Source organism: Takifugu flavidus, chromosome 3 (genome assembly GCF_003711565.1).
Source record: "Takifugu flavidus isolate HTHZ2018 chromosome 3, ASM371156v2, whole genome shotgun sequence".
Lineage (NCBI taxonomy): Eukaryota > Metazoa > Chordata > Actinopteri > Tetraodontiformes > Tetraodontidae > Takifugu > Takifugu flavidus.
In genome coordinates this window covers 8,714,999-8,729,530 of record NC_079522.1, presented here as the reverse complement: position 1 = coordinate 8,729,530, position 14,532 = coordinate 8,714,999, and the positions used below count along the sequence as shown (strand labels likewise).

Sequence of the window (14,532 nt, the reverse complement as noted above, 5' to 3'; positions counted from 1 at the left end):
ACGGACTGACACAAGCTACACCTTAACACAAGAGAGCGAAGAGAGAGAACTTAATACACATGGGTTTTCATTTATCCCATTAATTTACCATGTAAACAAAGTAAATGAATAAATAAAAATAGACACCATTACAAAGGCAACATCTTTGAGACATCACACAGGAAAACATAATAGTTTTGTCTGAAATCAATAAAGGCCACATGGACATTTGTGAAATGACTGTAGTTTAGGAAGCATTTAAACATGTAGTTTAAAGGAAATATGGACTGAAACTTGGCACATTTACAACAAGTTTGAATTCTTGAACCTGGCTTTTCTGGATTGTGACACGTCAACCTTCATCAGAGCTTTCAACATTATAAATGGATCTCTAACCAATCACTTTTTTTTAATTGCTGTAAATGTGACCTGAGTTTACTAAAGACACCTGCTCTCGTCATTAGACTATTTAAGCAGTTTGGTTACAAAGAACAAGCATAAAATCAGCTGCTGTTTCTGGATGTTGGAACACGGAGCTGCAAATTGTTTGGTAGTTAGAATTCCTGGGAAGAATTTCCTTCTTCGTGGTTAGGCAGCCTGTTTCTCTTCAGACCCGAGCAATGTAAGTGTGTAACTCATGAGGTAGATGTGAATCAATGCTATATGATAGTGATAAGGGCCTTCCCAAAAGACACACGCCAATCATGTTCCTCCTGGGATTTGAACCCCGCACCTTAACCTCTGAGCTGACCAGCCACATACTGAAAACATTGGTATTTACATGTTTTTTGCCATCTAACCTGATATAATTTAACTTTCAAAGTCTCTACATCTTGTTATAGACCCCTTTGTCTGTTTATATATGATGCTTTTATAAATATATACACACCACACACATATATACGTGTGTAAATCTGCACCACCAGACTGCAAAGTATTACACCTATCAACATAAAGTATAATTACTTACATTCAACAGGTGCTGGTAAACTGTAGAAAGGGAAATTACGCAACACCCTTGTTGGACACTATCCAGATTTTTCTGAATATTGAATTAATAAATATATATATATATATATAGAGGCCTATTCAGTGATCTTGTCGCGCCCAGGTTTTTGTCTTGGATAGTATGAATGTTTTATGCATTTTACTTTTAATTTAACGTGCTCTACATCTAGATTCTACGTAAAGACACCAACCCAGTTTTGTGAGTAAAGTATTGTATCAACATAGTTGTAGTTTTGGCTCCAATTTCCAGGAACAGAAACCACTGAGACATTCAAAGAAGGAGAGGACTCTTCAGTCCAACTACAACATCTCCGACAGCAAAAATAAAGTGATGCCAAAAGAATACCAAAGTCTCTCCGGTTAATACCATACGTCAATATTTGTAAAACTTAACTTTCCTTCACAACTGCAAAAATAAAAACCTAACAACATAAAAAAGAGGAGGGGGAGATAAAAAATATATATATCTCAATGTCTGTTGCAGCTATATTTCAGTTTTTCCTCAGTTTGCTCTGCAGTGTTGGTGGCAGGTTCCAAGTCAGAGTCTTCGCCTTTTTCCGGCGTTGCTGCGTCGTCCTTGTCAACGGCCACAGCTCCTTTCCTTTGAGGGAGGATGGTGAAGAAAGCCTCCTCCCAGCTGCCTTTCTCCAGGTACACCAGGATGATCTCAAAGACTGCGGGAGGGTTTGAAGACACTTTACAATCATGCAGAAATCAGATGGCTTCCTGACACAACCATGGTCCCGACTGGTCCCTTCAGGACAAACACACACTTGATGCAAGAAATTAAGGAATATTACTATTTACCGTGATTTACAGCCAGAACTTTCCGACTGTTCATTTTAACAAAGCTGTTCAGGGGAAGCTGAGCATGGTCGATCCCTCGCTCCTTTGCCCTCTCAAAGGTGATCCCCTAAATGAGATAAAAAACACGACACTAAGGAGTAGCCACGTTTGTGCGAGCACCACGCAGGTTCAGCCAGACAAACCTTGTGATGGTTGTGGTCCACCAGTCCCCCTATCACATACACCTTCTTTAGGTCCAGCTCTTCCAGCACATTGGGAGAGTCTGACGTCAGGTACACTAGCTCCTCCTTAGCCAGAACCTCAGAGTAGTGCTCCGTTTCAAAGCTAATATCCTACCAGAGACAGTAGCATATATACAGTACCTACAGTATATATGAGTAATATCAGGAAAACATGCAGTTTTTTGTTTGCTTTGCCTTTTATACACAGAGGTACGGGAAGAAACATGGAAAAAAAGGTGGATATCTATTTTAAAAAATCTGAAGAACTGTATGCTGGGTAATGGAATATGTTTAGTAAAAAGATGGAAGTTAATGAATAAAAAGACAACTTCTCAAACTCTGTATACACTCAAATTGCAACACCGAAACGTCCAGGATCATTGTGTACCTTCCAGTTTACCCATCCTTTGTCCTTTTCATCCATGCTTTGCTTCAGCTGACCTCCCAGGCTCGTCACATAAAACTGGACAAAACGGCCCGTGTTAACAATTAGAAAAGCTGACTGATTTTTTATTTATTTCTTCTTCCGGTGACTCGGTGCCACTGACCTGCACTGGATGCTGAGCTCTCCTGTTTATAGCATAGCACCGCTGTATTTGTTTGTGAAGCTTCCGGACATCCTGACAACAGAACCAAGATGTCAGTGCATGTCTCCGTTCGCCCCCGCGGCTCCCACAGATGCTTACCTTCATCAGCATGAGGTTGTCAAAGCTGCAGTCTACGACCAGCCGCAGTGAGCTGGGCACCACTTCTCTGCGTGGACGCTTCCTAAAGTCCTGGCCCACGCCGTCCTGCTTTTCCTCCTCTTCCTGCTTATCCTGACTTTGCCGTTGAAGCCGTCGCTGTTGTTTCCTGTCCTTTCTTTTTTGCCTGTGGCATAAGAATCAGTGTTTATTGTCAGGAAACATGTTTCCCCTCACAAGGACATTGACTGTCCACAACACATGTCAGATATAAGCAGCGAAAATAATAAAGGGGAAAAACGTACTTAGGGAAAAACAATGCAAATATAACTGAAAATAATACATAGTATTCAATTTATGAACTTTTGCTTAAATTAAGACAATTCTCGCTAAAAAAAAAGAGAGAAAAAGACACCTCATTATAAAGACGATTAAGCCAATATTTACAAATTTATATTAAATTCCATGTGAATCTTAAATAATTGAAGTGTAACGACAACGTTATTTGAATAAAGCTGAAGTGAGTGCGCTTCCTTACTTTCGCAGTTCCCTTTCCTCTTCCCATTTCTGCTGTTTCAGAAGCTTTTTCATTTGTCTTTTGGACATATTTTGGTTTCCTGTTACAGCTTCTTCGTGAGGGATCACTCTCTCCTCCGGATTGTTATCCATTAGGGAGTGAACGCTGTCATCAGCCATTTGTCAAGACCAGCCGATACTCCTCGTGGCTCGTCAAGTCAGCTGGTTGGTTTTAGCTTTGCCCTGTTTGCTGTCAGAAAGCTGGAGCATTTAGGACCCACTTATTGGTTTTATTATCTCAGTTTGAGTCTGGATGTTTAGTTGAAGATAAGGCAGTAAAATACTAGCAAAGAGAAGTTGCTGCAGATTTCTGCACGCTCCCTGTGTTGTGATGTCGCTTTCGTGACGTAATTCAAAGGCGCCGGATGTGTAGATTTACGAAAACAACTACTGACTCAAGCATACATAATAAAATGTCCACTCTGCTATAAAGATATTCAAAATAAATGGTAAACATTGCATTAACAGCAGCGATATTGTCGGCTTCCTAAATTCACGATCAATCACAAGCCATAGAACCGCAATGTTAAATGATACTTTATTTAATGTGGTAAAAATGGACAACCAAACATCAACTGAAAAATAGAGGCAAATCATGTTAAATTTTTATTTCATTTACACAAAATGTACAAACACATTTAACATCAACAGCTGATGATCTTTTGTGAGATGTTTATGTCATCATTTGTACATTTTCCTTTATTTGCGAAACACATCAAATTAAAAAAAAAACTAAGTTACCTCTTACCTAACTTGTTTTCACAGGGATTTTAATTTTACATTTAAAATTCAATTATCCCCCACCTGTACAAATCATCCATTCATCTCTTCCATTCCATACTGAAGACTTTTCATTACGATAATCAAATATTATCATAGTCATCTACTTTCTTTGCCCTCCACTTGGTTTAGCCATGAAACATTCAGAATCTTGCAACAGTCGGACAGTCTGTTTCAACTGCACTTGTTGTTTGATTGTTCTTTTGTGAAGCTGTAGACCATCAAAGTTCCAGAAGCACATCACATCAGGCTGTCCAGGACATCTGTGGGAAAAATTATTGACCCACACAAGTGAATTTGTTTTCATTTCAGCACAAAAGACAAAAAAAACCAGTGCTGTTGCAACGACAAAGTACTCTAACCGAGGAACCCTTTAAGTAGAGCAGAGAAACTATATGGAATGAGTAGAAATTAAACAGTTCAGTTTTGTGCTTTTTAGATACAGATTTGTAAAAATACAACACAAGAGAGCCGCTTCATATAATGCTGACAATTCAAAATGTCGTGATTTTATTGCCATAAACATAGCCAACAGGATTATAAATCTAGAGAAAACCTTCCAAAAACTGGAAATATGCTGCCATATTTACAATACAGTTAAAAACAACTAAGGCTTTATATCATGCATATAGAATGTAGCTGGAAAATTCTTTCTAAGTTGTTCAAAATTCCCTCTTGAAAACTGTAAATCCATGTGTAGAATTTATTATAGTTAGTTGAAAGCAAATACAATTATTCTTAGGTATTTTAAGGATTACACAGTTGCATACTACTACTACTGCTGCTGCTAAAAATAATCCTATTAGAGCCTATGCTAGACTATGATTGGTTCACTTCATGGTAACTTCCAGTACATGAGGCTCGTTCTTAATTGGAGCTGTGCAACACTCGCTGTGTTTATGTGATTAGCGATCCGGAGCCAAGTGAGCTTCGTTTCTTCCTCTGCCTTTACATGCGCGGTCCTATTAAAAGCCAGCTGACCCTACTGAAACTCTGACCTCCCAGGCAGCTGCTTGATGCTTGGCAGCAGCTGAAGCGTGTTGGTGCACACAAACACAAACACCTGACCTTTTATTCCTGCAAACGCATTAACTCTAATGTACGCAAAGATAACATGCATGCATTTACAATTTCCTTGCTCACGATCAGGTTTTACCATTTCAGATGGATACAATGTGCTTTAATTAGGGTTTTATAATGATGATTATCACAATGTATCCAAGGTAGTTTTCTCTGTCAACTGGACTGGGTTTCTTCTCTTGAAGACGTTGGGGGACTGCAGTCTTGCAGTCCTCCACTCCTTCCAACAGCAAAACAAACATTCACACCATTCCAGGAGACCCAGTGACTCACCACCATGTGACCCAGCAGACAAAGGGGAGACACCTCAACAGAAACTAGGTGAACGACCCGACCAACGACCCTGCTAATGACTCTCAGGTGACCACCCAGATCATTAGCATGTTAATGGTCCACAGGGGCTATATTTTCAAGCTCTCTCCCCATCGATTTCAGAACTGAAGAAGCCTTCTGGATAGAAGGCGAAACGTCTTCAAGAGAAGAAAGCCAGTCCAGTTGACAGAGAAAACTACCTTGGATACAATGGCCTGGATGACTGAGAATCTACACAGACATTATCACAATGGAAACTGGAAAGGTGATACAGAATTTCAAATGCTATAGAAATGGATCTGGGCTTCACAGGACTGATTTTAACCACTTACATTTACGGCTTGTGGTGTTTATGACTACATGTTTACGAACTTTAATGTCACTGATCTCCGTAACCTCTGCCAATTATCTCACCCCATCTGCTATATATGGTTTGGCTGTTTATTACATGAAACCTAAGGACTTTCGACAGTAAGGAGCAAACATTTAAAGAATCGATTACTTTGAAATATGAACTGACAACCGGCCTATCATAATTTAGGCTGAAAGAGAGATTGAGAATGACAGTTAAATCATGTCTATACTGGGTTGTGATGTTTTTAGTGGACTTAAAAGTTCTGTGCAGAAACTGCAAACACCCGTTAAGAAAAAAGAAAATCCCCAACCGACTCGTCGGTTTTGTTGTGGTTTTTACCTAACTGGCCTCTCTTTTCTGCCATTTATGACATAGAAAAGATGCATAAATCTGTCAAGAAAATAGTACACAAATCAATAATTTCAAAGATAATCAAAACTGTGAATATGAAATAAAACGAATCACCCTAGTCGGGGTAGACGCTGCTTACAAACCGTTTCTTACCTGTCTGAGGAAGCAGCTGTTCATCTGTGCTCCACCACAAAGCTCATGGTCGTCCCATCGAATGATGGGGGGGCGATGATCCGAGGGCCCTGCTGGGAGGTGATGCTGATGATTGGCTGTAACGGGATGTTGGGGGTTGCTTGCTGCTGCGCTCCGGAGCCGGGCTGACTGGACATTCCAGTAGTGATGTAGAAAGGACTGTCCATGTACACGCTGTCCGTCTTTTGCGATGAGGACTTTTTGGCGGCCTCCCCCTCGGAGTGCAAGGGCATCTGTGACTGCACCAGCGTCTGTGCTGAGATCACAGAGGGGGTCGGCATGAAGCCCGGATAGACCATGTATGTCTGTGCATATGCTCCTGGACTGAGAGCCAACGGCGAAACTGACATCGGGACCGGGGTTGTCGAAGGTTGCGGAAAGGGGACTTCCACATATTGACCCGTTTCGGGGTCATAGAGACGCTTCATGGGTGGCTGCAAAGGACTGTCCACCAGATAGTAGTTTCCTGTGGTGGGATCCAGAAGTACCTTCCGCTGCATGGCCTGAAAAGGCTCAAGGGTAGGGGTGGGTGCGATAGCTGGGGAGAAACAGAACAGCTGGGGCTGGCTTGCCGTCATGGTCTGTGGAAAGGAGTGGTAGACGGCGGCCAGAGGGATTTCAGGAGAGTGTGTCTCCATTCCAGTGCTGGAAGAACCAGAGACCTGACAGGTGTCCTCTTGACCCTTGGGGCTGAATGGCAAGGCTCTGGGTGTGGTCGGTTGGCCCTGAGAGGCGAATGTGAACACTGACGCTCCATCTGTAGATGAGACCTGTCTGTCACTGCTGGCATGAGACTTTACTGGAATGGTGAGGTAGTTCTCATTATCAGCTGAGGCGCCTGAGGACTCCTGGGTGGGCTTCTCTGAATCCTTCGACAGGGCTCCTTCGCGCGTATTCAGCAGCAGCTGGCTGTTTTTCAGAGGCGGCTTTGTGGCCATTGGAGCAAAGCTTTTGGCGCCGAATTGTGCGAAGGCTTTTTGCTGCGGTGTGTTGGTGGAGGTCTTGATGCTGGAGCTGAGGCTGAATATGTTTTTGCCCCCAGGGGCACTAATGGAGGCTTGCGTTCTGTTGGCCGGCACACGTTCCTCACAAGCGCCAGAGGTCTTCAGGTGCTTGTCCTCTCCTCTGTGGAGGGCCACGCCGGGGGATGCGGCGGCCGTCACTGGCAGGTCTTCGGGTCCTGCGCGCTCCTCGCGAGCTATCATTGAAAGCACGTGGCTGTCGGTCAGGGGTCGTGACTCCGTCTTTCGCTTCCATTCATTTTTCTCAAACACGTAAAGCTGCTCCATTGTCCTGACGGCAGCCTGGAGCTTTTCCAGAGCCATTTGACTGGCCATCTTGGATTCAGATTTCTTATCTGCTGGGTCAGCTATTTTCTCCTGCCACTTTGGAACTAGTCTACTCTGACTTACAGGGTCACCGTCCCCCTCCGGGGTACTGAAGGGGTCACCCACGGGGACTTCCCCCGCTGTCCGATGCAGGGGGGCACTTTTTCTTCCGTCTGTGTCGCCCAGGTCACGGTGATTGTCAAGGCTTTCCGATTGTTTCCCACCAAGGTTCGTGTTGACAGACTGACATTTGATCACTATAGGGGACACAGAATTAGGGGTTTTGACGACAGACTGTCTTTTTTGGTCCAAAGGTCTGTCGGCAGGCCTGTTCTCATTATCCAAAGACACAAAGTGATAGGAACTTTTCACCAACTTCCGCACGTCTCTGACTTGGTGTATGGGCGTTTGCAGCTTGGCTTTGTTGTCTCTAATGTCCCGCACTGTAAAATGGGGCACCTTATCCGCAGACTCACCCCTCAAAGCTGCAGCCAGCGTCTGACATCGGAAGTCTTTATTTCTGATCAGGCTCGCTGCATTATCATATCCTAAATTGGAGGTTTGCAACTTCGAGACAGCAACGGGCTCCATTTTATTGCTTTTGACGCTCCTGAGGTTAATTTTAATCTCCGGGGATTTTGATTTCATGTTGTTCCGGGAGTCCGCGACCTGTAAACCGCTGTCGGAGCGCCGTTTCGTCTTTCCTCCGTCGCCGCCGACAGAATCGTTCCCTGCGCGCAGCAGCTGTTCTCCTCTCTCGCTCGGCGACAGTTGGATACTTGGCACAAACAAATGCGACATTTTAGTCAGTTTACCGCCGTACGATGCGTACCGAACCCCCTCTTCGTCTTCGACACTGGCCGAACGCAGCATGTGCACCGGAGTTTGATCGCTTTTATGATCCTTTTGAAACTCTACCTCATCGTCCTTCCAACGCCTGAACGCGCTATTTTGGCTGCGGAGCAGCGTCCGTTTGGACGCATCCAATGTGCCTTTTTTAGCATCAATTCCAGCTTCGTAAGCCGACTCTAACTGAGGTTCTGGTACGAAAGGGGTCGTTTCCAGACTGCGAGAGTCGCCTCCTGTTTCCACCGGACCGCCGTCCGCAATGTCGCCCAAGTCGTCCGCGTTGGTCACGGTGCAGTCTGAGCTGCTCTCGGAGACCTTGGAGCTCTGTCTGCGGACCCTGTGGCCTTCGCCCTCCTGGGGCACCGTGTAGGGCGAAGTGACCTGGTGCTGCTCGCTTATTTCGCCTCTTTCCATCTTGCGCTCCTGCTCGAACTGCATTTTCTTAGAGATGACATTTTTGATGAGGCTGGAGGCGAATATGGCTTTTTTGCTCGCGTCTTCTTTCGGCTTAGTTGGCGGCTGGGTCACTCTCCTTAGATTGCGTGGCAAAGTGTCGGTCACGTCCTCCACAGAACGCGACCCCGTCCCGTCCCCGCGTCTTTCCCCCTCAGATTTGACGTTGCAGCGGAAATTCAGAGTCTCTGTGAGGGTGATGACTCCGCTTTGGCCCTGGCGGAACTTCCCCATCAGCTGGACTTTATTAGAAGACGTTGTGTTATGACCACTGGCGTTCAGAGCGAAGATCTCATTGCCGGGCACCTTAATTGTGCCTTCATGACCTCCGTTGCCTACATTTCTGGCCATTTCGAACGAGGTCGTAGAGTTCTGGTGGGCAGCAAATGTTTTGTCGAGTTTCTGTGACATGTCGCCATATCTCATGTCCACGAACGTGGACCACCTGTTTATCCCGACGCCGCGCTCTGACGCAGACGACTCACTCGACGCGCCGAAGTTAACGGCGTCAAAGTATGGATGAGCGAGGCTCTTGAAGGTTTTGGCAGTCAGGGTGCGCACCTCCTTGTCCGCATCATCGGGTTCGCTGACAGCGCTGGACGTGCCGCTGGAGTGCTCGATCACATCTTTTGCCCTCAATTTACGGCCAAAGTGGACGCGCCCGGGTGCGACCGCGAAGCACTGAGCCCCGTCGCGCAACGGTTCCCCTCTCCCTTCCACTCCCCTAAACACATAACGACTCACGTCTCCGGAACGCGTGGCACGATACAGAATATTTCCCTCTTCGAGGAACTTGCCAGGGCCATTTATAGCCCGAGAAGTCGCCCTGATTGACAGCTGGATCTGCCCAACGCTGGTGCCGCCGAAGAGCTGCTGCGCCTTTGACAGGCTCTCCTCTGCGGCGTCGGACTTGGCCGAGCCAGACGGATCGTTTTCCTGTAGAGTGCTGACTGCGGGGCGTTCGACCCGAGCCCCCCTCGCCGCGCCCTCGCTGTCGAACGAAGCGTAATCGACAAAGGAGCACACCTGGCTGCCATCCTCCACGTCCCAGGTAGCGGAGGAGCCGCGGTCGAAGTCGCCCTCATTGTCAGAAAGCTCGGCGAGGAGGATCTCGTGCGTTGTGATGTAATGAGCCTCGTCATCCGTTACGCACGGGATGGGGTTGGCAGAGAGTAACAAAGTAACATCGCCGTCGTCCTCCTCCTCCCCGGAGTCGTCCGACACGCTTTTCCCGCTCCAGTAATAATCATCAGAACGGAACTTCTCCTGTGTTTGAGCCTTTTTCTGTTTTTCATCCTCTCCTTCCAACACGCGCTGATGTGGGCTCCCCGCTTGGAGCGACTTATTTTCTACAGAATGGCGCTCTAATGGACCGGAAAGATCCCCTTTGGCAACATGCACGCACTGTCCAGGCACCTTGTTGTTGTTTCCATCCCCGACGTCAATGCTCTTTGTTGCTTTCCCCGTGGGCTGAGTTTCAGGAACGCTGCCCCAAACAGACTCATCATCTGTTTCACCAAAAGACCCCCGTTTGTTGAGAGCCACCGCACGCAAATCCCCGTCCACCGGTTCCAAACTAACGTAATTGCTTTCAACTTGCTTCTCTGGGGTGCGCCTCTGCACGCCGGCTTTCTCAGTGGGTCTTTGTGGCCCCCCGGGAGTCGCCGGTGTGTCCACGCCGCTTTTGTCTGTCTTCATAGCCTGGGTGGACAGGTTGGAAGAAGAATGGAGGGGGAGAAGGTGCGTGGCCACAGCAACCAGATTCCTTCCCTCGGTCTTTGGGGCAGAGCTGTCGCCGCGCGCAAAGCTCCGTGCGCGACCAGCCCGACACAGAGCGCTCCAAACATTCCTGCTCACCGCGACATGAAGCCTAAAAGTATCTTAAACGCACCAGAGACGTTACTAAATGCTGTCTAGGGCACATGGTTCATAATCTGGGCTTCAGGGACCAATGGGGGTAGCTGGGAGGACTTCAAAGTAAAGAACCATCCTTAAGTTATACGGATTTTTCAGAAATAATTACAGATCATTAACGTTTGGCAACGACTTTAATATTTTTGTTCAACACTTTTATAAAGGAATCTGTCTTTTTTAAATAACTATAAGTCCAATTCCAAAACGCCCAAAAAGACTAAATAAATAGAAACACATCGCTACTTTACACATCTCATAGAGCCACATTTCGTTCCATCAAAAAATAACTAGAGGCTGTAAAAGTAACTGGCACAAGTTGAAAACAGCTGAAGGAGCATTTGACAACTCACTGGGCCACCTGGCGCCAGACCAGTAACCGACTGGGTGTAAAAGGAAGATTTCAGAGGGATGGAGGCTGTAAAGATGGACAGAGCTTCTTCGAACAAACTGCAACTGAACTGTGCAAGAATTTCAGAAAAAGATGTTTCACAGCATTAAAGATTGAGAGAAATTTCCAAATGCAAAGGACAAGTCTGAAGTTCTAAGTTGCCCGTGATTATTCGGACGCTGCTGATACTGGAAAATCTGCAGGGGCTCAGGGACACGTCCAGAAGCCTTATGTGGACACGGTCCAGAACCTCGGCCATGACCTCCAGGCCGGAACTCTTTCCAAAGGGCCCGAAGCAGAAATGAAAACTCTTTTGGGGTCAGTGGAGACAAAATTTGAAATCCTCTCTGGAAAGTAATAGAGGGACCAGCCTGCATCTCTACAGACAGATGTGGATGCATTAAAACCGAAGATGTGGGCAGCTTAAACATCTATAGACACCATCAATAGGGACCAGTATATCCAACATCTTCTCCCATCCAAACGTCAGTTTGGGGGCAGATTCCTGCATATGTCCAAAATACGCAATCCCGCATCAGACACAACATGGAGGTCGTTCCTCTCCAGTCACTCCAGCAACTGGGTTATAATTGACCTGCAGTGCTGATGAAATCCCAACGTCTGCTGGAAATGATGCAAATCCAGAGCAACTCGGTTGCTGTTGACTTAATTGCTGTAAACTAAGCTGAACAAAACGGGGTATATTTAGCATGCTATTTTAGAGGCGGCCCCATAACTTCATGTCTGGAGGAGGTAGATACTGTTACTTCTGGAGCCCACACTAATCGTGTTGCGTCGTTTGCTAAAAAAGATTGTGGAGGAGACACAAACAGTTAACAAGGGGAGCCCGCTAAAAAAAATACCGGCGCGCTTCTCCGCAATGGTGGAAAAGTCACAATCACGACCAGCTCGGTCACCGCAGGTCTCTTTGAAAGGGCCATACTTAACATTTAGAGGTCTTATTTATTGAACTATGCGTCGTACGGGGACAATCTAAAACATAAACCAACAAAAATGCAGACCGAGCGCTGCAACAATGTTGTCGTCTCCTGTTTGAGTCTGCAGCACAGCCTCTTAGCCAGGAGGTTGGCTGAACAACTCATGTTAACCCCTTTACTGTCACTTTCTTGATCTCACTGTTTAGTTGTTTGAACTTAACCTTTATACACATCTGCAGACTTAATCCTAATGGATCCTCATCCCCTTATTTCTTATAGTGTGATCTCATAACCTGTTTTCTGATATGGTTCAGTTAAAACAACCATTTTAACACGTGTGGACAAATGTGTCAACCTCCTGAGGATTCGCGCACGGTGCCGCTGTGTTCGGTCCCTCTCCTCCCCGGGTGGGTGCTTCTGAGAAAGGTCATTTGATGTGAGTTTGAGCAAGGGCCGCCTCAGACTGACATCAATGCTCATATGGAAATGCGCTTCCTGTTCTCGCTGTAGACACCAGCCCGAGGAAGTGCTGTCAAACCCGAACATTAGCGCTCAGTTGCAGGCGTGAGAGGAGAGGGCTCCGTTTTCCTGGGAAAGAACAAAAACCAGCAGGCGGACCAGGTTTCGGCGGAAGAATGTAAGTGAGAAAAAAATGTGTCTGTATGGCGTGTTGGAGCTTGATCAGCAGATGTATAATTTACTGCATCTTCCTGAGAAAATGAACAAATCATGTGAAGGATTAGTACATAGACCAAGCGTTTTTAGCATTTAGTCTGAAAGGAAACCTTAAACAACTAGCCAAATCTCTTATTCCTGTAAAAAGCTCTATGTTGAAATACTGAAAGGCTCTGTTGTGCATCAGAACATGATATAACCACAAATCGAAAACATTTTGACAAACCCCTTCCTTTCCCTTGCAGGGTTAGCTTCAGGACGGTTTATATCGTCTCCTATAACCTGCTCCAGTTCTGTGTGCACAGCTGGATTCTGACTAATATCATCATCAGGATCCTCAGATTTGGCCGAGGTAAGATCGGAACGGTTACATCGGAGGGCTGGAGTAGCAACATTTCATTAAAATGTGTTTGTGCGATGACTTCTTCCCTCTGAGATGCCTTGGCGGACATGTTTTATTCCATCGGCTTTGCTACCAGCCTGTGCCAGCTGTTTTCCATCCTGGAGCTGTACCACATCGCAGACGGGATCGAGAAAGCCCGACTGCTTCCCCGCTTCATCCAGGTGTGTAGCACAGCTGGAGCCTCCACGCGAGAGGCAGCGCGGCGCCTTTAAACTGCCCCCTCTTTCAGGTAGTGGAGAGGAGCTCTGTGCTGGTCATGGTCATCGTCCTGGAGGAGTTTCAGATTAAGCCAGTCGTGTCTTTGCTCTTCTTCCTCTGGAACATTGTGGAGCTCTTAAGGTCACATCCCCTCAATATTCCATAACAAACCGGCGACAATAAACCAGATTCGTCCCATTCGTGATAACTTTTTGTCAGCAAACCAACATTTTGACGTGTGTTTACTCTGACAGGTACCCGCATGAACTCTTGAGCGTCATGGGGACGCCGTCCATGGCCATGTTGTGGGTCCGTTACACATTGCGGATCCCTTTATATATCCTGTCTGTTATCATTGAGGGTAACGTATTTCTCCTATCAAATCGACTGAAGATGATAACTCAGATTAATTGTAGCTGTGAGAAACGAAGGAACGTGCAACGAGGGTAGTAACTTATCAGCGTGAGGGTTGCAGAGTTTGTGTTTGCTAAATGATTCCTGTGGTGGGACAACAAAGCTCCGATCACCAAAACTGCGCCTTCCTCACAAATGTGGAAATAAAAAGGTTGTGTTTTGTGCCCGCTCAGGTGTGACGGTGTATCAGGCGCTGCCTCATGCTCGAGCTGTGGTTTCGGCAGACGTCCAGCTGTCCTCACTCCTGCTCCTCTTTCTGGCTCTCTTCCCATTTGGTAAGAAACAGCTCACGTTATAAACACGTTGACCAATGATTAGGTTGGGTTTTATGACTCTTTTGAGCCACCATTTAAAAATAATGATAGATTTTAATTCGTTATGTTTCCACTCCATTTAAATATATTGTTATTTATTTTTTATAATGCATTAATCATATTTTCTTTTCTCCTGACGTCTAACATTTATGTTGTGTGTTTAGGAGCCTCGATAACGGTCTGGCAGCTGCTCAAGGAGAGACAACAGCAACTGGACAAATGGAATAAGAAGATAAAAAGGAAATGACTGAAGCAAAATAAATTTGTGTGCATGCTACAGGAAAAGTCCTTTTGATCTTAAAACCCACAGAAAA

The 14,532-nt window shown here is 45.8% G+C and overlaps 3 protein-coding genes across 10 annotated transcripts; 1 reads left to right on the top strand and 2 right to left on the bottom strand.

The window, feature by feature from the left end:
- Positions 1-54: 54 nt before the first annotated feature.
- trmt10a (tRNA methyltransferase 10A) lies at positions 55-3,635 on the bottom strand. The gene is made up of 7 exons (XM_057027121.1): positions 3,237-3,635; positions 2,702-2,885; positions 2,564-2,635; positions 2,404-2,478; positions 1,977-2,126; positions 1,795-1,900; positions 55-1,661 (listed from the first exon to the last, which is right to left on the bottom strand). Exons 1-7 carry the CDS (start codon positions 3,392-3,394, stop codon positions 1,456-1,458), a joined length of 951 nt encoding a protein of 316 aa, XP_056883101.1. The 5' UTR covers positions 3,395-3,635; the 3' UTR covers positions 55-1,455.
- A 232-nt stretch (positions 3,636-3,867) lies between these two features.
- Positions 3,868-10,832, bottom strand: c3h4orf54 (chromosome 3 C4orf54 homolog). 2 transcript variants are annotated; one of them, XM_057027105.1, is made up of 2 exons: positions 6,306-10,831; positions 3,868-4,317 (listed from the first exon to the last, which is right to left on the bottom strand). In XM_057027105.1, exon 1 carries the CDS (start codon positions 10,670-10,672, stop codon positions 6,326-6,328), a length of 4,347 nt encoding a protein of 1,448 aa, XP_056883085.1. In that variant the 5' UTR covers positions 10,673-10,831; the 3' UTR covers positions 3,868-4,317; positions 6,306-6,325. The 2 variants fall into 2 exon arrangements, with proteins under 2 accessions (XP_056883085.1, XP_056883086.1); XM_057027106.1 differs by lacking the exon at positions 3,868-4,317 and adding an exon at positions 4,534-6,191 and having other exon boundaries at positions 6,306-10,832.
- On the top strand, positions 5,642-14,503 carry hacd4 (3-hydroxyacyl-CoA dehydratase 4). Of its 7 annotated transcripts, XR_008949652.1 has the most exons (9): positions 5,642-5,711; positions 12,725-12,851; positions 13,135-13,241; positions 13,326-13,453; positions 13,522-13,631; positions 13,745-13,893; positions 13,926-13,936; positions 14,078-14,179; positions 14,383-14,503. XR_008949652.1 is itself a non-coding variant. In XM_057027122.1 (8 exons), the coding sequence occupies exons 1-8, from the start codon at positions 5,657-5,659 to the stop codon at positions 14,463-14,465; spliced, it is 819 nt and encodes a 272-aa protein (XP_056883102.1). In that variant the 5' UTR covers positions 5,642-5,656; the 3' UTR covers positions 14,466-14,503. The 7 variants fall into 7 exon arrangements, 5 of the variants coding, with proteins under 5 accessions (XP_056883102.1, XP_056883103.1, XP_056883104.1 ...); XR_008949651.1 differs by having other exon boundaries at positions 13,926-14,179; XM_057027122.1 differs by lacking the exon at positions 13,926-13,936 and having other exon boundaries at positions 13,745-13,851.
- Positions 14,504-14,532: the final 29 nt, after the last annotated feature.